The 25,938-nt window shown below is 43.1% G+C and overlaps 1 protein-coding gene across 1 annotated transcript in view; it reads right to left on the bottom strand.

Annotated features, from left to right (window-relative positions):
* Positions 1-25,938, bottom strand: part of NBAS (NBAS subunit of NRZ tethering complex) — a gene marked incomplete at its 5' end in the record, with an annotated part of 394,305 nt that overhangs the window by 21,200 nt on the left and 347,167 nt on the right. The window contains 3 exons of the mRNA XM_045286598.1: positions 5,193-5,331; positions 8,428-8,567; positions 24,945-25,140. Coding sequence (XP_045142533.1) covers positions 5,193-5,331; positions 8,428-8,567; positions 24,945-25,140 — 475 coding nt within the window. The remainder of the gene's footprint in view (positions 1-5,192; positions 5,332-8,427; positions 8,568-24,944; positions 25,141-25,938) is intronic.

Raw genomic sequence — 25,938 nt, 5'->3', positions numbered from 1 at the left:
TATTAGGTATAAAAAACTCCCCCCCCACCCCCTGCTGCACCCGTTACAGTAGGGCCCTGCATAGTCAGCACTGCCCAGGATGAAAGATGGGAAGGGTCTCTAACTGCCACAGCCCTAGGGCTGTGACTTCTGCCACAGAGGGACCGGGTTTAATTTTACTGAATTTCAATGTCAACAGCCACATGTGAGTGACTCCCTGCTTGGAGGGTCCTGTGGCTGAGTGTCAGGTCATCTCCCACCGCGAGTCCCTCGAGGTAACCCATACTGCTCTACTGTCTGAATGGCGCCTACGTGTTTGAAGGCTTTGCTTTAAAGGGCCCAGAACCATCCCACCTCCTTGGCAAAGGCCTTTTGTTGGGGTGCCGGTGTCTCAACTGGATCCTCCAGGATCCTTCTGTGTTCCGAGTACACGAAAGGGCTTCACCAAGTCGGTGGGATGATGGGATGACGTGGCAAGGACGATGGATCTTTCCCACACATTTCTGAAGCGCTCTCATATTTTGTAAACACTTTCTTACAATACTTATCATCTCACATTGACTGTGATTATTCATGTCTGCAGCAGCTAAGGACAAGAATATTTTTTCATCACTGTATTCCTAGCTTGCTTGGACCATTTAAAAAAGAAACAAAACCAAAAAGACTTCTAAGGCTGGAAATCGTTATGCAAACAGACAACCTCACCTTTCTCCCATAGAGCAGCTAGCAGGTTCAAACCACAAACTTCTCTCTTATTGGCCAAGTGCTTTAACCACTGTGCCACCAAGGCTTGTCCAGATGGACCCTACATGGTTGTAATTCTGTTTTCCACGTACTAGTCCACGTAAATTTTCCCTCAGCTATTTTGAGAAGATGCTATCATTATCTCCACTAATCAGATGAGCACAGTAGAGGAGAGGAAGGATGAATAACTTGAATGTCGCAGGATTCTAAAACGCAAGCTCTTGCCATTATCCAAGTGCCTCAACCAGAAAGGAGAACCAGCCCATTGAGAGTGACACGCTGGGGTGTGCTGCCTCGCTCATTCACGAGCTGGGTGACTGACTGCCACATAACACCTGCCACTTAGAGTCACCCTGTGCCACAGTGAAATCGGGGTGCTTCAGGGCCAGTGACAAATAGCTGAAACCTGGGATTCCAAATCTGTAAATGCCAAGAACCTATTTTATGCCAACTTACTACCCTACATATGCCCCCTCCTAAGGCTATTTCATAAATTGCCATGGATGCAAGCTGAGAAGAAAACATGGCATCCTTTGAAATAAATAACGTGTGTGGCGCACATTTTTGGCAAACCATGCAGCCCATCGCGCATTAGTTCCTATGTGCACAAGGCACAGTATTGGGGTGGCCGTGCTATTTGGTGGGGGTGGGGTGGGACCTGTCAAGGATCGTGGGGCTAATGAATGGAGTGAAACAGTGATTTTTGTCCAATGGTAAGATTTCCATCAGCAAAATGCTCATGGCCATAAATAAACAAGTGCCCCAAGTCCATAGGAAATCAGCAAAAACGGCTTCTAAAGCGTCCTGAAGAACAAAAGCAAAACCCTCCAGTAAGTTCCGGATGAAGAAGGTGAGCCAATTCAATTAAATAAAACAGCAAACCATGGATCATTTTACCACCCCGGTGATCTAAGATAGCATGAAACTCTGAAGTTAAATTGTGTAATTTTGAAAAAAAACAACTGTGTAATTTTGAAATGTGGCAAAAGAAACTTAATAGGTCATTTCCATGTTTACACAACGATGTTTCCTCCTCTGTAACACTTTAATTCATATTCAAGCACGTTTCTATGAGTAAAAGTAATATCTAGCACTTTTAAAGTTTCATATAGCCTGCCATTCTAATTTTCAGAGAAAATTAGTAAGTGCATGTGATGAAAAGACAAGTAGACAAATATTTGGAATGCCTGACTGAAGGCCTGTGTGAACAACTACCTGTTCCCTCTGCTGTTGCCCAAGACCAAGGTGGTGTCTGGCTCCTGACAGCACACACCGATCCAAGACTCCCAACAGGGGTACTGAGGAGATGGTTGGGGGACAGCGGAGCAGAACTGAAAATTCTCAGACAGTCTAAATGGAAGCAATGAAGCATGGATAAACATGAAATCATTGTCCTTGGAAAATACTTAAACTTTAAGCCAAAAAGCACCCAATGCCATGTTAAAACCAAATAACCATTTAACTTAACTAGTTGAAAGTTCCGCTTTGCAGGCGAATAAGCAAATGTGAAGAAAGCTGATGGTGTCTGGCTATCAAAAGATATAGCGTCTGGGGTCTTAAAAGCTTGAAGGTAAACAAGCGGCCATCTAGCTCAGAAGCAACAAAGCCCACATGGAACAACATATCAGCCTGTGTGATCACGAGGTGTCGAAGGGATCACTGAAGACAAATGAGTGCATAAGCAAATGTGGCGAAGAAAGCTGATGGTGCCCAGCTATCAAAAAGTATTGTGTGTGAGGTCTTAAAGGCAAACAAGCGGCCATCAAGCTCAGAAGCAACAAAGCCCACATGGAAGAAGCACACCAGCCTATGCGATCACGAGGTGTTGAAGGGATCAGGTACAAGGCATCATCAGAACAAAAAATCTTATGATAGTGAATGATGGGGGGAGTGCGGAGTGGAGACCCAAAGCCCATCTGTAGGCCACTGGAGATCCCCTTGCAGAGGGGTCTCGGGGAGGAGAAGAGCCAGTCAGGGCTCGTAGCAACGATGAAAAATACAACTTTCCTCTAGTTCCTAAATGCTTCCTCCCTGCCCCCACTATCATGATCCTAATTCTACCTTGCAAGTCTGGCTAGACCAGAGGATGTACACTGGTACAGATAGGAACTGAAAATCCAGGGAATCCAGGGCGGATGAGCCCTACAGGACCAGTGGTGTGAGTGGCGATACTGGGAGGGTAGAGGGAGAGTGGGTTGGAAAGAGTGAACTGATTACAAGGAACTATATGTGATGTCCTCCCTGGGGGACGGACAACAGAAAAGTGGGTGAAGGGAGACGTCGGACAGGGCAAGATATGACAAAATAACAATTTATAAACTATCAAAGGATCATGAGGGAGGGGGGAGCGGGGAGGGAGGGGAAAATGAGGACCTAATGCCGGGGGCTTAAGTGGAGAGGAAATGTTCTGAGAATGATGAGGCCAATGAATGTACAAATGTGCTTTACACAATTGATGTATGTATGGATTGTGATAAAAGTTGTATGAGCCCCTAATAAAACGATTTTTTAAAAAAGAAAGAAAAAGAAAGAAAGCTCTGCTTTGGCAATTGTGCTTTCTAAAGATCAAATTGATGACAGTGACTGAAGAGATCAGTCAGGGACAGCAGGGGAACCACTCAGAAAAGGAGGGCAGGCAGCCCTGCGAACAGAAGGGTGAGGTCGGCCAACGAGAGCACACTGCATTGTTGAACTGGTGTAGGTTGTGCTGTGTAATCCCAACAATACCTAAATGTGACAGAGACAGAAACTGAGGCACACAAGGAAAATCCCTGTGCGAACAGAACTGCTATATTCATCGTTCTATTTCCTCAAACCAGAACTGGGGTTCTAGTGGCCAACTTCAACATGAGATTAAATCCAATCCCTTTCTCTTCGCTCGCAGGGAATGATGGGCTTTTAAGAGGTGGGCTAGTTACACGCTCCAGGTGAAACAGTAAACACATGTTGGCAACCCTTTTGCTCACCATGAGAACAAAAAACACCCCAAACCAAACTCAATGCTAATTTCTAACAACCCCATAGGGCAGGATAGAACAGTCATTAACTGTGTATGGTGGCAGTAGAAAGGCCCTGTCGTTCTCTGGAGGAACTGCTGGTATTTGAACTGCCAACCTACAGATCACAGCTCACTGTGAACCCCCTCTGGCACCAGGGCTCCAGTACTACACGAACCCCGGGGGGCAAAATCCACGTGTAAGTGGGCCTGCAGACTCACAGTTCTGTGTTGTTCAAGGGTCAGTGGTAGCATGTATACGTTTAAATATAATACACACACATGTAACCCATGCTATCTATGTAAACCCATACATGTAAACCAAATGCTATCAAGCTGAATTCCACTTCACAGCACCCCCACAGGGTGGAACTGTCCCCTCAAGTTTTGAAAGCAGTACACCCTTCCACAGACGGCCAAGGTCTTCTCCCCACAGCAGCTGATGGATTCAAACCCCACCTATCTGCTCGCAGCCCGGCTCTGCGCCTCAGGGCTCTTGCGGGAACATCGAGTTTCGTACGTTCCAGAATAGCACACAGGAACGACAGTCCCTGCTGCAAACTCTGGCTCAGCAGCGCACTGTTCGGGCAGTCACACGTCGTAAATGCAAGCGCTGGGATAATGGCACTAAATTGATTAGTGGTTTTGAGTTTTCATCCCATGAGATAAACTTGAAACAGGTTTTTTGAATCCTAATTATAATCACTAAATGAAAATATTCTTGTGACTGCATGCTTAAGGTATTCTGAGGGAGGGACAAAGTGGTGTTAATTGAAGTTTTAAGTATTTTATCCATTTAAAAAAGAACTACAGATTCAAGGGGTAAAGGTCAACCTGTGCGTCACAATCCCTTTGGGGGTCAAACGACCCTTTCACAGGGGGTCGTCCGATTCATAACAGTAGCAAAATGACAGTGATGAAGCAGCAGCGAAAATAAGTTTGTGGTTGGGTGGGGTGGGGGTGGGGGGACGGGACCGCACCAAGAGTTGCTGTTTGAGAGGGCCGCAGCATCAGGAAGGGGGAGAGCCGCTGCTCTGGACCCCGTAGACAACGAATGCAGGACTGCCTTTCCAGCCAAGTCTCTGTCCTGGCACGTTTGGGAAATGAGTGCTTACAGATCAGATGCCCGTCGTAGGCTGTTTTGTCAGTTTTATTATAATGGTTCCACTTTTCCATAGTACTGCCTTCAGGAATGGCCTACCAAATCTACGTCCCCGCCTGCCAGCGGGCAGTCAGCACCGCCGCCAGAAGGCTCTTTACCGCTGTCTAGAGACGCTGGTGTCAAAGCTCCAACCAAAAGACATCGCTCAAAGCATCCTTTCTTGTCGCTTTTCCTCACTTGCCCTGATACAAACGACAGGCTCGTACCACAGTGACGGAGGCCAGCTGTTCCTCAAGCACTGCCTTCGTATGCTTACACTGAACGCTGTGTGCTGAAAAGGGAGACCCCGCAAAGCCCTTGAGGCCCACTCACCTCTGCAGGGAGCATCTGCTGAGTGCTATACAGAGACCGACAGATTTTCAGTACTTCCTCTCCCAGCCTGGCCTTGTTCTCTGCGGTACATCTGGTCAACATCGCTGTAACTAGTCTCACCCATGGGTGAGTGTTTGTTCTAATGGAGAAAAGTACACAGCATTGGAAAGGATCACACCCATCACAATTGTGATAACAAATTTAAGAAAGAAATCTCACTTTTTCAAAGAAAACTCTTATGGCAAATTAGAGTCAGAATCTAGCTGGTGTATTCTTTTAGCTCTATCTGGTGGGAAAACTACGCTCCTAGCAAAGAAAAAGCAGCTTACTGTGACACCAACAAGTTCCCCCGTGGCTACAAACAACTGGGAGTTCAAAGAGATAAGCTGTAAAGTTAGAGATTTGGGCGCAAATTCTGGCTCCTTGACTTACGATTTGGATGATTCATAAAGCTACCTATATATATATATTATATATACATGTACACTCAATCTGGTTCTGGAGAAGACGCCCAACCATTCTGGGCCTCCGTTTTCTCGTTTATGAAAAAAAGACAATGATTTCCTTGCAGGGTGGTTTATTTAACGAATGATGTCTGCAATTGTGAAGTATTCTTCTTAAATACAGGAACAGCTTACATTTACCATGTACATATTGTCACTTGATGATAGGATCACTGCTCTAATAATAAAGGGACCATGGCAGAACTCAATGACAAAGGGGACGGTGTATGTCAGAGGCCGGTCTGGAGTCCAGCAGAAGGGAAACCACAGACCCGCAACAGGAGGCCATACTTCGGCTTCACATTGTTTTCCTCTTTCTGAAACATAGGAGTATATAGAAGAAGGCCTTTTCTCTCCTTGCCCTGACTGTCATTATCCCAGCTTTCATTACAACATCACAAGATGCATTTCAATAGAGAAGTTAAAGATAAATTCACTCCACAGTGCCTGAACAGAGTAACGGTTTTATGTACACTGATTTTAAGACATGTTAGTATGTCTTCAGAGTCTGTTGTCCCATTAGCACAACACTAGGTTCTAGACATTGAGCACCGAAGGGTGGTCCTACCCTTGAATGGATTTCATACCTTGCCTCCTAAGAAAAATCTCAAGTGCCATCATTATCAGAGAAGTCTGCAGTTTTTTTTGTGTGTTTTTTTTTAACTCTCAGCTGTGGTAACAAAAAGTAACGGGTCTTCCAAAGTACGAAGAAGGCTCGATGCGAATGTCTGGTTGACGGAGGACGCGTGTTATGCTCCAGGGCTCCAGGACTAACCCTCGGCTTTCGTCTCTCAAAATCTGAATTCTGCTCTCCTAGGTGTTCCTGGAAGAGCTCTGATAACAAATGATACAGGTGTGGCCTTTAGCAGTTAGCAGGGATCCACTGGGGGGAAACGAAAAATCTTCTCTAACTACTAAATTGCGACTCATCTTTGTCTTCATGTAAACAGAGACTGAAAACGAAAAACCACAGTCCTTAAGTCTCACTGTTGGCATTGGCAACTCAGCGGGCATGCCAAGCATATTTATTAGGTTTTAACTTTACTGTATTTACCAGCATCATTCAACCATGGCCACACATTCTACTCCTCTCTCTCTCTCTCTCTCTCCTTCATCACTAAGGCGCTCTCTGGGGATTCTGGAAATGCCCCAGTCTCACATACAAAGGTCTGAAAGTACTTCTGAGAACATCTACGGAGGGATCCCATCAGACAGCCTCCTCTGGTCAGCAGCACTCGGAGGCAGAATGTGGTCGGATAGAACAAGTCTAGTTGGCCTGTGAGTACTCGGAGGAGGAGAAATGCATGCTGGGGGCTCAGCAAATTGTTCACTACTATGGTCTAATGCTAATGATTTAACAGTTTTATGGAACATGGGCTAACACTGTAGAAATATCAAAACATGACTACAAAAATAAGAGTAAACCTTTAAGAATTAAGAATGTGTTTTCTACCAGTGTATAATATGCTTAAGTAGAGCTGATTTTGCATCTTGTAAGTATACGTTGCGACAGGAAGTGAGTGATTTTAAATGGCCTATGTTTCATATTATCATCATATAGGAATTTTCTTTAGAAACAGATTCCCAGGCCCCACCACAGAAAGTTCAGCAAGTCTAACCTGCCACTTGAGGATGTACTTTTAACAAGCAGCTCCCACCTTCCTGTCACCAGGGAAACGGAAGGCTTTTATGATGCGAGGGCCTGTACTGCAGTTTCAAACGGCGCAGGAAACAATCTGTTCTTGGAAGTACATGTCAGCATGCCATCTCTGTCGGAGACTGGAGAGCTGAGTTGCTTTTTTCACTTTCCCTAAAAACACTTGGTTAAAAAACAAAACTAAACAAAACACCACTCTCCTAGGTATGCTTTAGACATTCTGAGGGGTCTCACGCTGGAGTGAAGGCAGGGAGTCTGTTTCAGAGGTTCTTGAGCAGGGTTACACGGATCCCAGTGTAATGCACTTTCAGGCCGTCGTCTTGTTTAACTGCCGACACGTGGAAAGCACCGGATCAAGGGAGCCTTGGTCTGGCATGCAAGGGATGACCAGGATGAGTCCTGGAGCCAAAGGACATTTCGAATAGAGGCCGCCACTGGAACTTGTCCTTTTTGCCAAAAACCAGAAGCAGTTCATGATCGCCAGCAGATGAGCTCGGAGGAAATCTAGCCACATCATCCGCAGGAGAAGAGCGAGTCGTGTGGCTGACAGCACAAGGCGATGCATGAAGACCACGCATGGCTGTGAATGGCAGCTGCAAGCTCGGCATGCCATGCAGGACACAGCACGGACTGTGAAGACGGCCAGAATCCTGTCTTCTTCGCTGATCAGCTGCACGACGCCCAGCGTCTCTCACTTCTGCACCTCAATTCCAATTCTGTAGCATTGGGGTAGCATCACCTTCCTTTGTTGCTTTGTGGTGAGAACTACTGATAATATATGTGAATTACACATAACATGGTATGTTTTCAATCCATGACAATTAATCATGTATTCAGCACAGATTCACAAGTTAGCATTATGAGTTATATTAGAAGGTAGTCCTTTGTTGGTTGTTGGTGAAAATACCAGGATGAAATTGTTTTGAAAACCTCATAAATAGGATGCTGTTATGAAGCACTGTCTGAGACTAGAATGTGAGGTCATGAACAAGGAGACTCTTTCGAAGGTATGGCATATTTAGAACAAAATCACAGGCAGGAAAATGAATGATGCTAACTCTATGTTAGTACTTACACACATTCACTTTTCACAGGTGGCCAAGCTTGCAGGAGCAACACCAAGTGTTGGAAGTCCTCCTCCTGGGAGCTGGAGTCAAGGAGCTCCATGAAGAGAGAGCAGCGGTTCTCTTCAGTTTCAATGTCACTTACAGCTACCTGTGAGTGGAAATCACGCTTGAAACTGGTGGCACAATTTGATTGTTTTCATTAAATAGCATGATTTGTGGAAACTTTGTAATATGCAGAGGGAAAAGAAAACCAAAACGCAACACACACATATAAACACAAAAACAAGCAAATAAGTAATCTTGAATAGCTCTCTGCCCTACTCAATTTCAAGTATTGTATTTAAAACTGTTTAGATTAGAACAACAAAATTGGAGGCAAGTTCTTAATTCTTTTACCAAAAATTTAAGCAGAGTCCCAAAGAATTGGAGTTGATGGTATTTAATGTTTTTTTATGTTAAAGTATTGAATGAATCAACTCCACGGCAGTAGCCTTGCTTTTTCTACTGTTGCTCTGAAGTACATTTTTCACTTCCAGCTTTTGCATTATGATAACCTAGTATCCTTGCCTTTCACTGCGGGCCAGACCAGCGTATGTGCGCAGGTACAGGTAAGTGTAAAAATCTCTCTTAATTGCTTATATTTGAGAACATAGACATTCATAAGACTCAGATAATTTTTCCTTGAAAGAATAATAAGGATAGATGGTTACCTATATATTTGCTAAATTGTCTGCATTAGTTGCATTGTTTCCAAAACATTTCATTTAATGGGCACGCTGGTTCTGATTCCAAACTGTTATCTGACAAAGCCACACCATGAATTTGGTATTCACACAAAAGTTGATATGTGCTATGAAGGTATTGATCATCTATGGTAGCTCTGTTCGAAAAGTGTGACCAGTCAGATCTTACCAAACCTGCATTAAAGCCCCGCCATGAAATAATAAAAAAAAAAAGCATTGGCCGCTTTTAAGATAATTTCTAATCACTTGACCCCTATAATAGTTAGTTTTGTGCAAAGACCAACAGAGGCAGAATTGGTATCATTTACAGAGGAGAGAAGAACATGGCAGTCAGTGATGGAGCCAGAATATAATTATAATTACATCAGGGTGTTATAACCTTAGAGAATCCAATAAGCAACAATAAGCTTTACATTACTTACACTGGTGCTTTAATTGGGAGTTTGGAAATAGTCTCCAGACTACATATAGAGAAATTAAGCAACAACAACAAAAGCCTTAAAGCATTCATTACCTGACTTAAACTCCTTCGGCGGTAGCCTCCAGACACAGGCCCTCACTGCCTTGCACATCATGCATCCTCCCACCTTGGGAATATTGATCTGGTTGCTTTGCCTACATCTTCCCTGAAGACTGCTGATTTACTCACTTAAATTGTTCAAATGCCATCTTACAGCTCAGTCACCCAAGCTGTAGCACCACTCTCTGTTACACCTCTCACACTGTTATATTTTCCTTCTTGGGCCTTACAGCGTTGTGATATTTAGTATTGCTTGACTGACTGATTGCCTTTCTTCTGTAAGAGTGTAAGCTCCTTGCGAGTAAAAACTTATTTATTCCCTGGTTTAGTCTCACAATTCAAAATAATACCCCATATAAAGTCGATGTTATAATAAGTACTTAGTGAGTATATATGAGAATAATTTTTAAAGTACTGCTACAAGATCAGAGAAACATTTAATAAATAAAAATATTGGAAGGCTTTTGGCAACCCACTCCAGGCAAGGAAGCACTTGGTAATGCCAAGTCAGGCTCAGGCCCCAGTCCCAGCCTTCCCCAGGCTACAGTGAGACAAGCCAACTACTTCCACGTGATTCAGCAGCATTCCCAACAGGAACCACTGCACCGCGCTGCAGCAACCAACCACAGTACACACATAACAAGAGAAACAGTCGCAAACAACCGAACAACACCCAGATCCGAAGAAATATTCGGAAGAGAAGACCCTGGAACAACATTCTGAATCTTTATAATCATAAGGTTGAAAGCAAAATTATGGCTATAGATTTAAAAAATATAAAAGCATGTTGATTTATACTAGTTTAAAAAAATTAAAATATGAGCCCAATGTTTCTCATTATCCTCTATCTAGGTGCATACTTGACTGTGTGCATGAGGACCTGTACAGGGATCAAAAGGCAGTGGTGCGAACACAACATAGTAACTTGGATATCTTAAAAAGAGAAACCTTAGGTATTTTGTGCCTGGAGACAATTTCTTCAGCCTTCTTCAAGTATGACGGACAGTGTCATTCAAAAGAACATGACAGAATACCCCTGCTTCCCGTCTCCACTCTGATCTCCAAAGGTGGATGTGAGCAGAAGTCTGAAAACATACGGACGTAGGTGGCGTCCACAACGGAAGAGGCGGTAGGCTACCTCCGGTAGATTTCCACACTCAGTGCCTGTCAGTTGAGTCACAAGCTCTCTGGGAATCAGTTACATTTGCTCCCAAACTGGGTTAAACCAGTTAAACTTGTATTCTAAGTCAGGCAATTTAACTCAACACTACATAAACTAAGGAAATGTAAATGTGAGAAGCCTTTTGGTCATGACAACGAAGCTGAATGCTTCAGAATAATTCAGGCCTGCCCATTAAACATGCCGTAGATGTGGGAAAAACAATAGGGATCGTTACATGAGAACAGCTGTACAACATCGGGGGGACAAAAAAATCACTGAAGAAATGTAGGAGAACTGCTTTGTAAGTGCTTGCTCAAGAAACAGAACATTAAAAATGAGTTTCCAGTTTTTGGATAGCTCAAAGAAAAGGCCTTAGCCCTAAATACCTGGTTAATGTATGCTCATTTGGTATTTTTTATTTTCTTATAAAATGCTTGAGGTATAGTGTAGCCTTTTAATGTCCTCAACCACTCCAACAGACTTAAGTACTTGGCTCATGTGGTAGGTAAGAAGGTTTTATGTTAACATGCAATTTGATAAAGGCATTCAGAAACCTGTCATTTAAAGTGCGATAGCAAGAGATCACTTCATTGGACCCCTGGGATGAGGAAGAGCATCAGGAAGTGTTTGGTGCTGGATAAATGCTCACTGAATGTGTGCTTCCTTCACTCTGACGTGGTGAATCTCAGCGGTTTGCTTGGATAGCCACATGGGACTCTTTCCTGAAATGGTTTATCATCTAAGGAATGCATCAAGAATTTCCGTTCTGGGGAGATGGGGGGAATTTATATGCTGGCTAACAAGCATGGAAAGTCCTTAGCAACTCCCTGAGATGATCCTCTAGGAGGGGGTCACCCTGAACTTCCGAGCAGCGAGAAAATCAACTTACAAGTGAAGTTAAGATTCTTAAAGTGGGCGAGCAGCAAGTCAGGCCGACAGACTCCATTTCAACATCACCAGCAAGAAGAGCTGCTTCTGTGCACCCCACTGCTGACTGTCCCAGCCCGAGGCAACAGGGCAAGCCACCCTCTCTCCTCGCTGGCCTCCGGGGCCCTTCTCCTTTTCCCCCTTCCTCCTTTGTTCCTGTATTTCACTGATGCCCGCCCCACCCTTGATGCACCCTCCCTTCCCCTACGCAGCACAGGGCACACAAGAACACTACCACAGCAGAATGAATCCTCACCCACAGCGGTCTTATGTTTTATTTGCTGTTTTACTTTTGTTCTATTATAATGCCTTTAAATTATTTTCTAGTTTTCACCTACTTTCTCTTCAGGTAAAACCCCACCCTACTGAGAAAACAGATTTCTCCCACCCAGGAAAACAAGGGCTTTTTCTTTGCTTTGCTTTTCTCCTTGGAGTGTACAGACACCCCTCCCCCCTCCCCCCACATTCGTGCTGCCATGGCAACAAAATTCCAGCATCCACCCCCAAGCCACACCCCTGGTTTCTGTCTATTTTGGTTCTCCTCTTCTCCACACGTCCCCACTGTGAGGGTGACTCAGTCTCTGTGCTATAGACTCCTGGACTTTAAGACTCTGTCCTTCTGAGACACACAACCGCCTACATACACTACACCAGAAGAATTCAGTGTGGAAACCTCACAAAGGGAATAGGACTTTTACCTCAAAATCACCGGAAGTGGAATTAAGGAAATGACCTGTCTTCCTTTGGAGTTAGGGAATGTGAATGCTTTCCACTAGACAGTAAGCATGTCTTCCTCGGCTCTGGAGGGTGTTAACCTTCTGTTGGCGGTGCAGTGCTTACCTTTGGGCTGCTAACTGCAAGGTCGGCACTTTGAAACCACCAACCACTCCTTGGGGGCGAGAGGGGAGGGTCGACTCCTGTAAGGAGCTACAGCCTGGGAACGCGGTTCTAGCCCATCCTGCCGGGTCGCTATGAGTTGGCATCTTCTTGAGGACAGTCTGGAACAAAGGCCTCGACGGGCAAGATTTGCAGAAATGGGAAACTGTCTCCCAATAACCTTGTGATACAGTTATAACTCATCCTAGTGGCAGAAGTCCAATACTAATTAGGTTTTAGAATAGTAGTAAATGAAGGCCCTTCAACATGGTTTTCTTAATGATGAAAGAATGCATATATTTCCCTTTGGGAATAATACTCTAATGTTTAAGAGAATGATGGTAAACTAATTTTAAAAAGGAGAGCATTCGTAATGAGACTAATATTTTACTAAGCCCCTATTCTTGGTACTACTAGGTAGACAGATTCTGACCAAGGGGAAAGAGACAATGGGAGAGATTTCCAGCACTACGAGAGGTGAAGGCACATTTTCTTTATCAACAACTTCCCCGCAAAAAGGAAGGTGAAGAGCAGAAAAGACAGTTCTTTATCAATAGTTTCAAGAAGGAGACAGTGAAATGATGTGGGTGGAAAGGCAGGATAGTCACATTACCCCCACAATGACTGAATGACCCTTAGTTGGGGGCATGGTGACAAAAATATCACATGACTCCGGGGTACCCACGGTGTAACGAGGAAGTAATCCAGTCAATAACAGAAGGCTTGCCATCAGAAGAGCATACTTTTGCAGCCAGTGGGCATCTCAGACTAGCTGGGGTGCCCTTCAGTATGCCATGCCAAAGTACCTCTTTAATAAATTTACTTGTTCCATTCACACCTTTTCTCTGTCTTTGATCTCAATACTGTGCCTCATGTGAATACGTGTGAGCTGAGCAAGAACAAAGAGGAGAGGGGCTCAAAACCTCGAGGTCCCTCCCAATGACGACACTGTGAGATTTAGCTTCACATATATTACTGTATGCATTCTTCTACTACTTACTTATTCCTTTTAATGGATTTTCTATTCATTTTAGTTGTACCTTGGAATTTTCTTTGGCTTTTTTAGACATTAGAATGATATAATCTACATATCAAATACTGATCATTTTGACATTTAGACATGTCAGTTCCATTTGTGATTGGACTTCCAGAAAAACGTTAAAAATTAATGATAGTGAGGAATCCTCATTTCTCCCATAATTTTAATGGAAATACCTCCTCTAAATTTTTACTGTTCAAAATTAAGTTCTAGTTAACAGAGAACATGAACCACAGCAAGTGATACTATGCATTTTCTGCATAAATATTACAGTAAAGATAATGATGTTGTTTGCTTACTTTCTAGAATGTGGTTTCAATATATTTGCATAGCACATGTAGCAATGTTGCTCATTAAGAGCTGAAGAAAAATCTTAAACCCTATTCTGAAGAAAACTATGTTATAAAGCTGACAAGTTATCTGAAAAGTAAATTAGCGAGCACAGAATTGCTCTGAGACCACAAGAGTGAGAGCAAATGAGTCTCAGAGGCTCTCACAAGTTTGGGAGAACATGAGGACAGTGTGAAGACCATGAGGATTTAAGTTGCCTAAAATACCTAAAAACATGGCGTAGATGCAGACCTAGGAATTTCATTCTTTCTTTTCTAGAAAGCATCAAGTCCATGTTGAAAGATATGTTCCAACCATCTAAGTATTTGGCCATTCCTTAAAATGGGAAGAACTAAGCACGCATGATACATGTGCCCATATAGCTACAATATGAAATGAGGATGGGACATATTTAACAAAGAGGCACACATCACTTTATATGGCTTTCAAATATTTCAACATATCTCATTCAGGGGAACATAACATAGTGATTCAAGGTCAACCTAATTAAATATGTAGCTTTCAAATAAGTGACGATGAAGCCACAATAATACAGAAAAATGTTTATTTTGGAGACATGAGTAGACCTTTTAGAGCTTTAGTTTTGTCTTACATGATGGTGGTGAGTATTAAACAAGATAATGTGAGTAAAACAGCTGGCAAAAGAGATCAGCATACAGTAGGCATTTGATGAATGATAGGTGTTATCATATGGATATTATGCTAAGTGTAAAAAAGAAAGCTGTATTTGTGCTGTGATTCTACTTAGTAGTGATTTTGCGTATATACAGGACACTGCCCATTCACTTCATCTCAGATGGGGATAGGTTAACCAAAGATCCGGAGGCTGCTGAAACTGCACATGTGTATCTTAACCGGGATACTTCTCCTGAAACATGCATCTCCAATAGGCACTGACAATAGCTGATTTTACCTTAAACATTTATGAATAGGAAATAGCTATAGCACATAAAATTACTTTTTTGGGGAAATAACTATAAACATATAAAGGATCATTGTCTGGAGTAGTAAGTATCATCCATATAATGAGCTGTTTGACTCCTAAGAAACTCACACATTGACCAGTTGGTTTACAATAGCAAAGGTGTCCTCATTTATTGAAATTCCAAATACAGACCTAGCAGACAAACTAAAAACCACTGCCACTGAGCCGATTAAGACTCCTAAGGGATCCAATAGGATAGGGCAGAGCTACTCCTGCGGCTTTCTAAGACTGTAAATCGTTAAGGGAGCAGACAAACGTCTTTCCTATGCAGTGTAGCTAGTGGTTTTGAATCACTGACTTTGTGGCAGTCTGCTTTGGTAAAGATTTCATCATGGAAATCCTAAGGGACAATTCTACTTTGTCCTACAGGGTCACAAAGTGTTGGCATTGCCTTGGTAGTAATATATATATATGTTCATATATGTGTGTATATATGTATATTTATTTATAGTTATATATAAAATGGTTTATTATCTTCACCAGACCCAACCACAGTCTCTAGAAAAGAAAATTCAAAGTTATGAGAAGACAAAAAACACAGTCATAGCTTTTGGACTAACAAACTTTAAGGGCCTAAGATCAAGTGGGCCGGGTATGAATGTCTAGAAACTGAGTAAAATAAACGGCTTTTCAGGCTAGAAACATTATTATAAAAGGTGGAGAAAAAAATTAAGTTTTCTATGTTCCCCAAGGAAATGAGCAGATTTACTCAGTAAGAATTCTGTGACTTGGAATCAGGAACATTCAGCCAACGCTTAAAAGAGGAAAACTCAAAACCAGATGTGGTGGTAAGCTTTTGGAGGCCTCTCTCACTGAAGACAGTAGAAGGTGAGAGTTCGGGGTATTGTGCCAACTAAGCCTCCATAGGGACATGTGGGTGGAGATGAATCAGCTCACAGCTTAATTAGAGGGCGATGGAGATAAATACCTTCCACCACCCGGCCCGCATCCCATCTCTCTTCCTCCATGGTGATCAGATCAATGTGCTGCTACTTGAGCTAGTTCTTTGCCTCAACTGTGTGCTGCACTACCTGTGGGCCAAGCCGACCATGGATCTTGTTAGAGCTAGAGGCTCCTTACAGACGTGTTTGGCTGTGCTGCTTGAGTTCGAGATCATATCAGGGTCTGCCTCACTAATTCCCTACTGACTGTTACTGCCCTACCCTGCCTGTCTTGCCTGAGAGCAGACTCCACTTTCTGTTTCCTTGACTTTGGGCCAGAAGCTCGAGTGAGTTGAAAGACCTTCACCAAACTGTTCCAAAAAAGTGAGTTGAACTGAGCCTCCTGTATTGCTGTGTGGACTAATTAGCCATTATATTCCCTTTCACTGTATAAACCTATCCATATATATACATTGGTATATATAAAATATGCTGGTGTGCATATACATATATAGGTGCGCGCGTGCGCACACACACACACACACACACATATTGGTACCAGGAGTAAAGTTAGAGAATGTGGTGTTGACTAGAGAAACAAAATGAGACACTCAAATATTTGTAAGAGAGTTTTATATAATAGAGCAATTGCATATTGAGAAAACATCCCAGTTCAGTCTAGATCGTCATTAAGTCTGATATTAGCCCATATGTCCAATACTAGTCCATAAATTCCTCTTGAGACTCACACAGCCACTCAAAATAATGCCAAATCCAGGAAAATGACAGGCCAGTAAGTGAAGTCTTGTGGATCCGGTGGCGGTGGAAGCATCTCAGCACGAGTCTCCATGTCACTCTTCCACAGGAAGGTGAACCAGAAAGAATGACCCATCTCCAGGTCGAAAGAGAGGACGTCATGAGAAGGCCATGCCCACAAGGAAGCATCAGGCTGTGACCTAATTAACAAGCTAGACTCCACCCCTTCACTCTTAATATCTTCAAGTTGACACAAGATTATGCAACTTATTACAAGGGAGGTGATAAATTTGAAGGCCATTCATTCATGAAAGATTTAGGCTACATTTACATTGTGCAGGCACCATTGGACTATTTCCACTACTTTTTGGAACTGAAACCCAGTGTCCCTCTCAGCAGGAGTGCTGGATCTTAGTAGTTACATAACTTGTTACAATGGATCCAAGTTATGGACTCATTCCTTTCTAGGTCTTGGTGAGGCCTGCTGGGAAAGGAGTGAGTCAAGTACGTGATTTTAGATTTTGGGAAAGAGGGGAACGAGTAGTATTGGTCAGTTTGTTTGCAGTGGACCATTAAAGAGGCAACATGGACCACACCAAGTTCTCTCCCAAGAATTCCATTATACACACATTGTGAAGGTTAGATTCTGTCAACTTGATATATGTGTGTGAAGGCAGAGGGGAGTCCAACCTATCGATCAGGTCACAGCCCGATGACACCTCCTTGGAGATACGGCCTTTTAGTAAGCGAGACCCTGGGCAGAATGGAGTTGTCGCTTACTCCTTGCTTCCTGCTTGACTGGGTTCTGGGTCTCACGTGTTGGACCAGCAGCCCATTGAGCCTGGCAGCTATCAGGGCCCCTCTATGTTCCTGTTGACCTTGGATTCATGTTACCCTGTACCCAGCAACCCTGGTCCCCAGCTTTCTGCTTTGCCTCCCTCTTTCATCCACTAGCAACTACATGGGTCTGAGTCTCTAGCTAGCATCTGACCCATGGACTTGAGATGGATCAGGCTGGGCTGCGTTCTTGATAGAAAATTTGTTCTTAATATGAAGTTCTTTCTTATACATATAAGTGAATGTTACTCGTGTCTCTAGAAAAGTTAGCTTAACACAGACACTGTTTCTACCTTCTCCAGGCTGTGCATTCCTAGCACTGCTGCTCGTTTACTCTAAGATTACGCTATTTCAGGTCATTTGGTATGATTAGGTAGGTTGTTTGGGGGTCTCGGAAGGCTAAAAAAGTTCCCCATATAAATTACTGATAAAGCTGTTTCTTTACTTAACGCTATTTTAGCATCCAGGAGTCATAGGAATGCTCTATTTTTGAATGGTGGAGGGAAGTACACAATTCTCAGTCTCGACCTTAAAAAAATAATCAGGATTATTAAATTTTCTATATTTCTCTCTCCTCCCACCTTCTGTCCCACAAAACCCTGAATAGTCAACCCTGGTACTAACTCTCTTACAGCTCTCTCTTCTATTTCCAAGTTCAGGGCCTCAATTTTACTACTATTTTTGGAACTGAAACCCAGTGTCCCTCTAGGCAGACTCCTTGTTCACTGCTAATGTAGATGTCATAGGGCTTCTCATAAAACACAAATTGGATCATGTTGATTCCACTGCCTTAGTGTTATCCAAGGCAAGCCTGAGCATGATGCACGGGGCTCTCCACAGCCTGGTCTGTCTCCTTTCTCCGACTGGTCTCTTAATAGCACTCACCTTCACATCCTATCTCCCTAAGCTGATCTCAACTCAAATGTTTTCTCCTCAGAGCAGTCTTCCCTAACAAGGCTGCATGTCCTCCTCCGAATCCTACTTCACAGTATTCAAGTATTTATACAACTGTGCTCCCCGTTGGCTTGGATGCCCCATGCCAATGCCATCAATTTCAATGGAAATTAAGCTTTATATCTACAATCCTATTTAATTCTTTTGATTTGTGTCTTCCTAATGGTGATGCCAGGAGTGCTGGTGGTAAAGTGGATTATTTGTGGGTCTGCTAATAGAAAGGTTAGCAGTTCAAAACCACTAGCCATATGTTCTACTTCTGTAAAGAGTTAACCCACAGAGGCAGTTCTACCCAGTCTTATAGGGTCACTCTGAGTTGGAACTGACTCAAATGGTAGTGTGTTTCTGTTTTGTTCTTGAACTTCTATGAAGACTGATAGTCTTGGAAACGCTTTATAGGGCCGTTATGAGTTAGAACTGACTCAACAGCAGTGCGATGATGACTAATGACATTGACCCTCTTTTCATGTGCTTGGTGGCTATCTGTACATACTCTTGGGTGAAAAATATACTTAAGTCCTTTGCCATTTTTTGAATTGGTTGATTATCATTTTCTTGTTAAGTAGTTCTTAATACATCTTGGATATTAAACTTCTACCTGATATAAAAGCTCACTCACTGCCATCGAGTCGTTGCCAACTCACAGCATCCCTATGGACAGGGTAGAATGGCCCGGTGCGTTTCTGAGACTGCTTACGGAGTGGAAAGCCCCTTCTTTCTCCTGAGGAGTGACTGCTGGTATTGAACTGTGGACCTCTTAGATGGCAGCCCAACTCATAACCACCACATGACCAGGGCTCTTATTTGATATGGGTTTCCAAGATTTTTCTTCCATTCTGGAGGTTGTATATTTCTTATAAAGTCCTTTGATACGTAGAAGTTAGTTTGGGTGATGTTCCATCTATCTATTTTGATTTTCTGTTGCTTGTGTTTTTGGTGTTCGGCTGTGTTCATTAAGATTATAGGCAAGAAAACCCGAAGGAGGTTGCCACGAGTCAAGAAACAGCTCAGTAACAACTACCAACCACAAAGCCTATTGGAACAGCGACACATGCTGAAAGACAGAGCGATGCTTTTTGGAGGGACCTTTAGTACATTCCAAACTCCTGATTTCTTATTCTCTATCAAATTTTATCTTTGCAAATAAGTTCAAATGCTATCCCAACATTGGTGCTGAAAAGATTCCCCACACAAACAGGAAGAAGGGTGAGAGAGGTCCAAGCATAGAGGTTTAGAAGGTGGGGGTGGGGGTGGGGGAGAAAGACTGAATTCCAGTTCTGTCACTTACAAATTGTGTAATCTTATGTTATTATGTGATGATCATGCCAGGGCTGTGCTACGCCATGTGACCTAGTAAAAAACACAGGGAATGGTAACCATTTTGCAAGGCTGTTTTAAACATAAAATAAGTATTGTGCATATATTATGGACCTCACAGTTCCATTTTCTTCACCCCAAAAGAGAATAACATCAGTTACAAGAGGGAAAATCTCCAGGTGGTGACGTATTTGCTTCCATGTGAGAGGTGACCATCAAGTCAGATGTCACACTGCAGTCAGCCAGTCAAAAAAACACTGAGCCCAAGGGACAGGCTGCTCGGCAAGGACGTATGCTTCCCACTATTCTGAATCAAAGTTTTGCTTGCACATAAGAGGAAGCAGCATCTCTCATCCTCCAGCATTAATGGTAAGAACACCACCCAGAAAGCCAAGAGTCCTGGTGCCTTTTTTCCTTTCAAAAATGTGGGCTTGGACACATATAAAAATTTACATTCATTATTAAACAAATATTTATTGCATGTTGGGAGACGCATGCTCTCACTGAACTGGTGTCATAGCGGAAGAAGGAAGACTTTATGTAGACTTTATGTAATAGCTACACAGGAAGTAGTTAGGTAGACAGAAGTTAACATATGGTGCTAAGTGAGTTGCAAATAATTAAGATGGTGATAAAGTAAATTATGTCTAGATAACTAATGTAAACTTTCTATTTAGAATTGGTGGCACTGAAGCTAAAACAGAGGAAATTATTTTTTTATTTCTTAACATCTGTTTCCTTTTCTAGAAAATGCGACTGCCAAACTGAGATGGTCTTCGAAGGCGCTTCCGGACCTTAGACTTGTGGAGACTGGAAACCTTCAGACATTTGTGTTGCTTGTGCACAGATGTGCACACACAAAGATATTGTAAGCATCAAACATTTTAACTGGTTAAATAAAGTATTTATGTTCAGTGAGTCTTAGCTATGAACATATTTAAGTTAAAGTTACCTTTTGGCTAGAAATTAAATATAGCTTTGAAGAATGAACCTTTAATATTTGGCCTTTGTGACAGAGGTATGCTCATTTTGTTAGTGTGCTGGCAAATGAAATCAAATTGTGTCCTCCGATATTTCACAATAGGCAAAATACATGAATCTGTAATGAGGCTAGGCTTGGGCTTCAACACATCCTTTCTTGTGATCAATAACAACCAAAATTCAAGCAGGCAGGAATTTTAAAAGACCTAACAAGGCCACTTGTTCTCCTTTACATAAAAATGGGGGAAAGGTGATGGAGTTAGGAATTTTTTTAAGGAAACATCAGTATTTTGACCCATATTTTTCATGAACCAGTTAACTAGAAAATTACAAAACCTGAAAAACTCAGATAAATTCTAAGGGGATTAATACAACACACACATGTCCCATTCCCCTTCCTCCGGCTGGGGCACATTTCTAGAATGAAAATGAAAGTCTCTCAAGCTGCTGAAAAATGAGGGCTTGTGAAGTTCAACTCTGTTAACTAATTATTAGAAAAGTAGAAATTGCTGTCGCCGAGAATCAGTGAGGTAGCGGCTCCCCCAACTCAGCGTTTAATTTTGTAGGACCTGGCTAGTTTCCCAGCAACACACGGGTCTATGGGGGTCCTTGAGGTAATTAAATATTCAGGCCCTCTTTGGTGTATGCAAAGTCTGCCAAAGAGGATAACCAGCTACAGTTAGAGTAGCAGTCCCACATTTCCTGTTAATTGAACATTGCAATACCGTGACCTATTCTCTTGACTCTGTAAGAGCCATCTCTACGCTTACATTACCTAAAGTACCTTCGAGACTGGAGGGAGGAAGAGCGAGAGTGCAGAAAAGGGGGAGCTCGTGCATTCAACACATGGGGACTCATAGGTGTCTGGATTCACGATGAAGACTGGTTCAATGTCAGTGAAAACAATGACCAATCCTCCTTTTATTTCCTGTAGTTAAGGTCCCATTTTCCAGAACAGGTTCAGACATCTTGCCTGAGATGATAAAGCTAGCAGTGAAGGAAGACTCTGGAGGTGCACGCATACGTCACCTGTATGATCGATCTACTACAGTCTAAACCTGTCTAACACAATTTTTGAGAGAAAGAAGAAAAAAAACCCATAGAGATTTAAAATTTAAACTAAGGACATGGTCCTGCCACGTTCCAGGAGCTGTTGGCGTTGCCACTCTGAAACCACAGTTTTTCTGTGTACGTAGCAAGTATCTACTTCTAATGATAAGTACCAAGTCCCCCATGAAAAGTGCTTGCCCTTTGAGTCAGCAATGCCAGGCTGATACAAAATACTTAACATCCGAAGGAGGTGGAAGATGAGGCACTCAGTTATTTTATAGACTATAAGTAAGTAGGACAACTGAACCAATATAATAGTTTTCTCATTCCTACAACCAAGTATTTGAAGAAACCCGACAGGAGGGTCTAAGAGCAGGACAATAGGAGTTGTTGTTCGGTGCCGTCGAGTCTATCGACGGGAAAATAAAGGAGGGGAGAGAGAAACATCTGACTTCTTTTATTAAAGTTTAGAGACTTTGGGGAGCCATAACCTCTAGAGGGTTTGAAATAATGTGCAACATTACACAGAAAACACTGGCAAAATTTGGAGTTACACATGTGCTTGGGTGCTTCGTAAAACATGTGCAAAAATGGAACTATAAGATGATGTGATTGTCTAATAACTGTTTGAACCCTCTTCGTACTAGGCAAACAAGAAAACTGCACGCATTAAAAAAAAAAAAGTCTTCAGTTTAGAAAACTGCATGGAAAAAAAAACTTAACAAATTCACACAACAAAACCCAAACTAACCAACCAACCCAAAAATCACTGCTATTGAGAACGAAGTGAAACTGCCCTGCAGGGTTTCCACAGCTGTAAATCTTTATGGAAGCAGACTGCCACGTCTTTTTCACTCAGAGCAGCTGGTGGGTTCAAACTTCTGATCTGACAGCAGCCAACCACGTAACCACTAGCCACCAGGGTCCTTAACAAAGTCTTACAAAAACCCACACCAAACCCACTGCCGTGGGGTCGATTCCTCCTTACAGGGTTTCCGAGACTGTAAATCTTCATGAAAGCAGAAAGCCTCGTATTTCTTCTGTGGAGCAGCTGCTGGATTTGAACTGCTGGCCTTGCAGTTAGCAGCCCATGCATAACCCACCGTGCCACCAGGGCTCCTCAAGAAAGTCTTAACTACCTTAGAATCTGATTATGAAGGGGGGAAAAACAAGAACATTTCTCAAAAATTCTTCAGAAATCATCAAACTCTATGAAAGCTGCAACTTATTCTTGGAGTAACTGGAACACTGTGGACATTTTAAGCGGCTTGTATTATTTCTGAAGGGTCTAGTTCCAAATATCAAAAGTCTACATTCTAGTGATTCAACATGACAGATAAAATGGATTTTGCCCCCTTTCCCAGTTCCCTGTTGTTTCAGAATGTTTGCAATATATATATATATATATATATTTGACATAACATGAAGTGTGGCCTCCAAACCAAGAAACTAGCCTCACCATCCTGGCAGGCTCCAGCCACCAAGGAAGATGAAAATGAGCCAGGTGGAGAACTTGAAAAATGGAGGTCCTTACTGGAAAGTGCCTAACAGTAGTAACGCACACTTGCTTCGGAATCAAAGTCAGAACCGAAAGCTCCACATGGCAAAAACAATGTGATCTAATTTACAGCTTACCTTAGGAAGGTTAGGTGAAACTTCATGTTTGCTGAAAAAGAATATTTGTAACGTCTACAATGCTAGGTACCCTGGATGTATTTTATAGCCCCGTGCAGTTGTGTTCATAAGTTGTTCTTTTAAAAAAGCAGCTTGTAGTCTTTTGGCGCAATTTAAGACAAGCTGTTGAGACTAAATCCCTGGGCAAGGACACAGTGGTTTCAATGAGAGTATAATTCAGATATTAGTAACTTCTGCTTTCCCCATTTTGGCCATTGTACAAGACTAGAGAATCTTTGGTAAGGTCATCTTCGCTGAAATTTAATTTCTCTAACTTTGAAGCATAGATAATTGTGTTTATGTACTTATCTCACGGAGGATAATAATTAGGAAGATGCTCTGAGACAAGTCCAGGGTAGTCCAATGTTCGATTCATTAAAAAAGAAATGCACTGTTCGTTATATGTCTTAATAAAGACATAAGTTATAAGCAGATGTCATTCCGTTGGTGTCAGACTTCAGGGAACTCTGCAGATCAGACGAGGTGACAAGCTTCCTTCTTCGCATTGTAGGGACAGGATGAGCTGCGGGGCACATTGATGCACTTTACGGAGAAAAGATCCGATGGCCTTGCAATGTGCCAATTTACAATTTAAGCTGAACTTCAAGAACCGCCTTATTTTTTTGCTATAGGAAGTAACATTCTCATTTCAGCAAGTATTTAAGCTCTGAGTAGGCACAGCATACCTAAAGGAGCTAAAAAGATGGTTAAGAGATCTTCTGGATTCGAAATTTTCATAATAGTGGGAAAACAAAACTTTACACAGCAGCAATAATGATGCATAATTAAAGCTCAACCGTCCGAAGTTCATGGTTCAAAGAAGTTGGAGCTGTCACGGAAGGGCCCACGGAGAAGATGAGTTGAGTGAGCCCTGACAGGCAGCACAGGTCTCCCCCACAGCCTGTGAGGGCAGAGGGCGTTCTGCCTGCCATAGCATCCCCTCAACTTACACTGCATTTCCACTCAGATCTACATTTCTCTGGGAAAGGAGGAGCCTCCGTAATTAACTGAACCTGACTAACCCTGACTACATCCCATGATGAGGACAATGATATGCAAATGTTAAGTGACTATGACATCATCTGCTATGCATATTCAAACATATGGAAAAATGAGCAAATTTGTCGTACATACACAATTACTAAATAGCTAAATTGACAAATCCACTGAAAAAATTTGAGTTGTCAAGCTGATAAAGCTAAAAAAAAAAAGTTCCGGTGATGCATAGGACAGAGTCAAACTGCCCCTGTGGGTTTCTGAGACTGGCAATCTTTGCAGAGAAGAACGCCTCATCTGCCTGCCATGGAGAGGTTGGTGGTTTCAAACTGCTGACCTTGTGGTTAGTAACCTAAACTGTGATCAACTATGCCAGCAGGGCGCATAAATCACCCGAAAGTCGTTTAAAGTAACTGATAAATGATTGCTAATGATGGCTAATCGGAAAAACAGATATCGATGGTATCGGAACGTACCTGCCTCTGGGGCCAAGCCGCTCTGAGAACGGCCTCCGTCCTAAAGAACACCAGGAGCTTGCCGTCCTCCTCGCTCAGGTGGAAGCACTGCTCCACGAGCCGCAGCGCGTGGATGCGGGGCCGCACGGGCACCGCGTCATCCCCGCAGAAGGGCCGCAGCCACCGCAGCAGGTCCTCCGAGGAAAGCAGCTCCTCTCTGCAGGGCAGAGCGCAGGGTGAGGAAGGAGCGAGCCCGCAGTCGTCCCACCCACCCCCGGTCATCACCCCTGGTCAGTATCTTTGTTGGGCGACCCTGACTCTCCTCCCGAAAGGAAGAATTTAGATCGTAGCTGGCACAAAGCAAACCATACTAGGTACTGAAAGGGATGCAGTTGAACCATGGAATCGGATGTAAACCGGGGCCCCGGGGCCACCGGAGTTAGCAGGCCGGACTCAGCCGCCTTCCAGGGGAAGGAGAGGTGATACACGCTGCCTGCCTCCGTGAGGATGGTTTCACGCTGCAGAAACAGCCCTATGGGAGTCGCAGTGAAAGCACGACTGCTATCCCAGGAGGTGGGCCATCTCAACCCAGCGGTGCCTCCATGGGGGATAAACTTGGCAGTGGGCTTCCTTAAAGATTTACAGCCTCGGAAACTCCACGGGCAGTTCTACCCTGTCCTCCAGTGCCGCCGTGTGTTACAACGGACTTGGAGATGGTGGGGATCGCGTTACAATTTTCAAGTCATTAACCAATATGTCCTCATCTATCATTGCTGTTGCTAGGTACCACCGGGTCAGTCTTGACTCACAGATCCATCCTTACAATTGTTACACTTGAGCCCATTGTTGTCATGACCATGTCAATCCATTCTATCAAGTTTTCCCTTTAATGCTGACCTGCCACCTTCCCAAAATGATAAATACAGTGAAGCCTCGTTTATCGCGGTTAATCGGTTCTAGACCCTACCGTGATAAATGAAATTCCGCGAAGTAGGATTCCTTATTTGTAAATCAA

This window comes from Echinops telfairi, unplaced genomic scaffold, assembly GCF_000313985.2.
Source record: "Echinops telfairi isolate 266 unplaced genomic scaffold, ASM31398v2 ScPeMD7_9;HRSCAF=40, whole genome shotgun sequence".
In the NCBI taxonomy this organism is placed as follows: Eukaryota; Metazoa; Chordata; class Mammalia; order Afrosoricida; family Tenrecidae; genus Echinops; species Echinops telfairi.
This window is presented reverse-complemented; position numbering and strand designations above follow the sequence as displayed.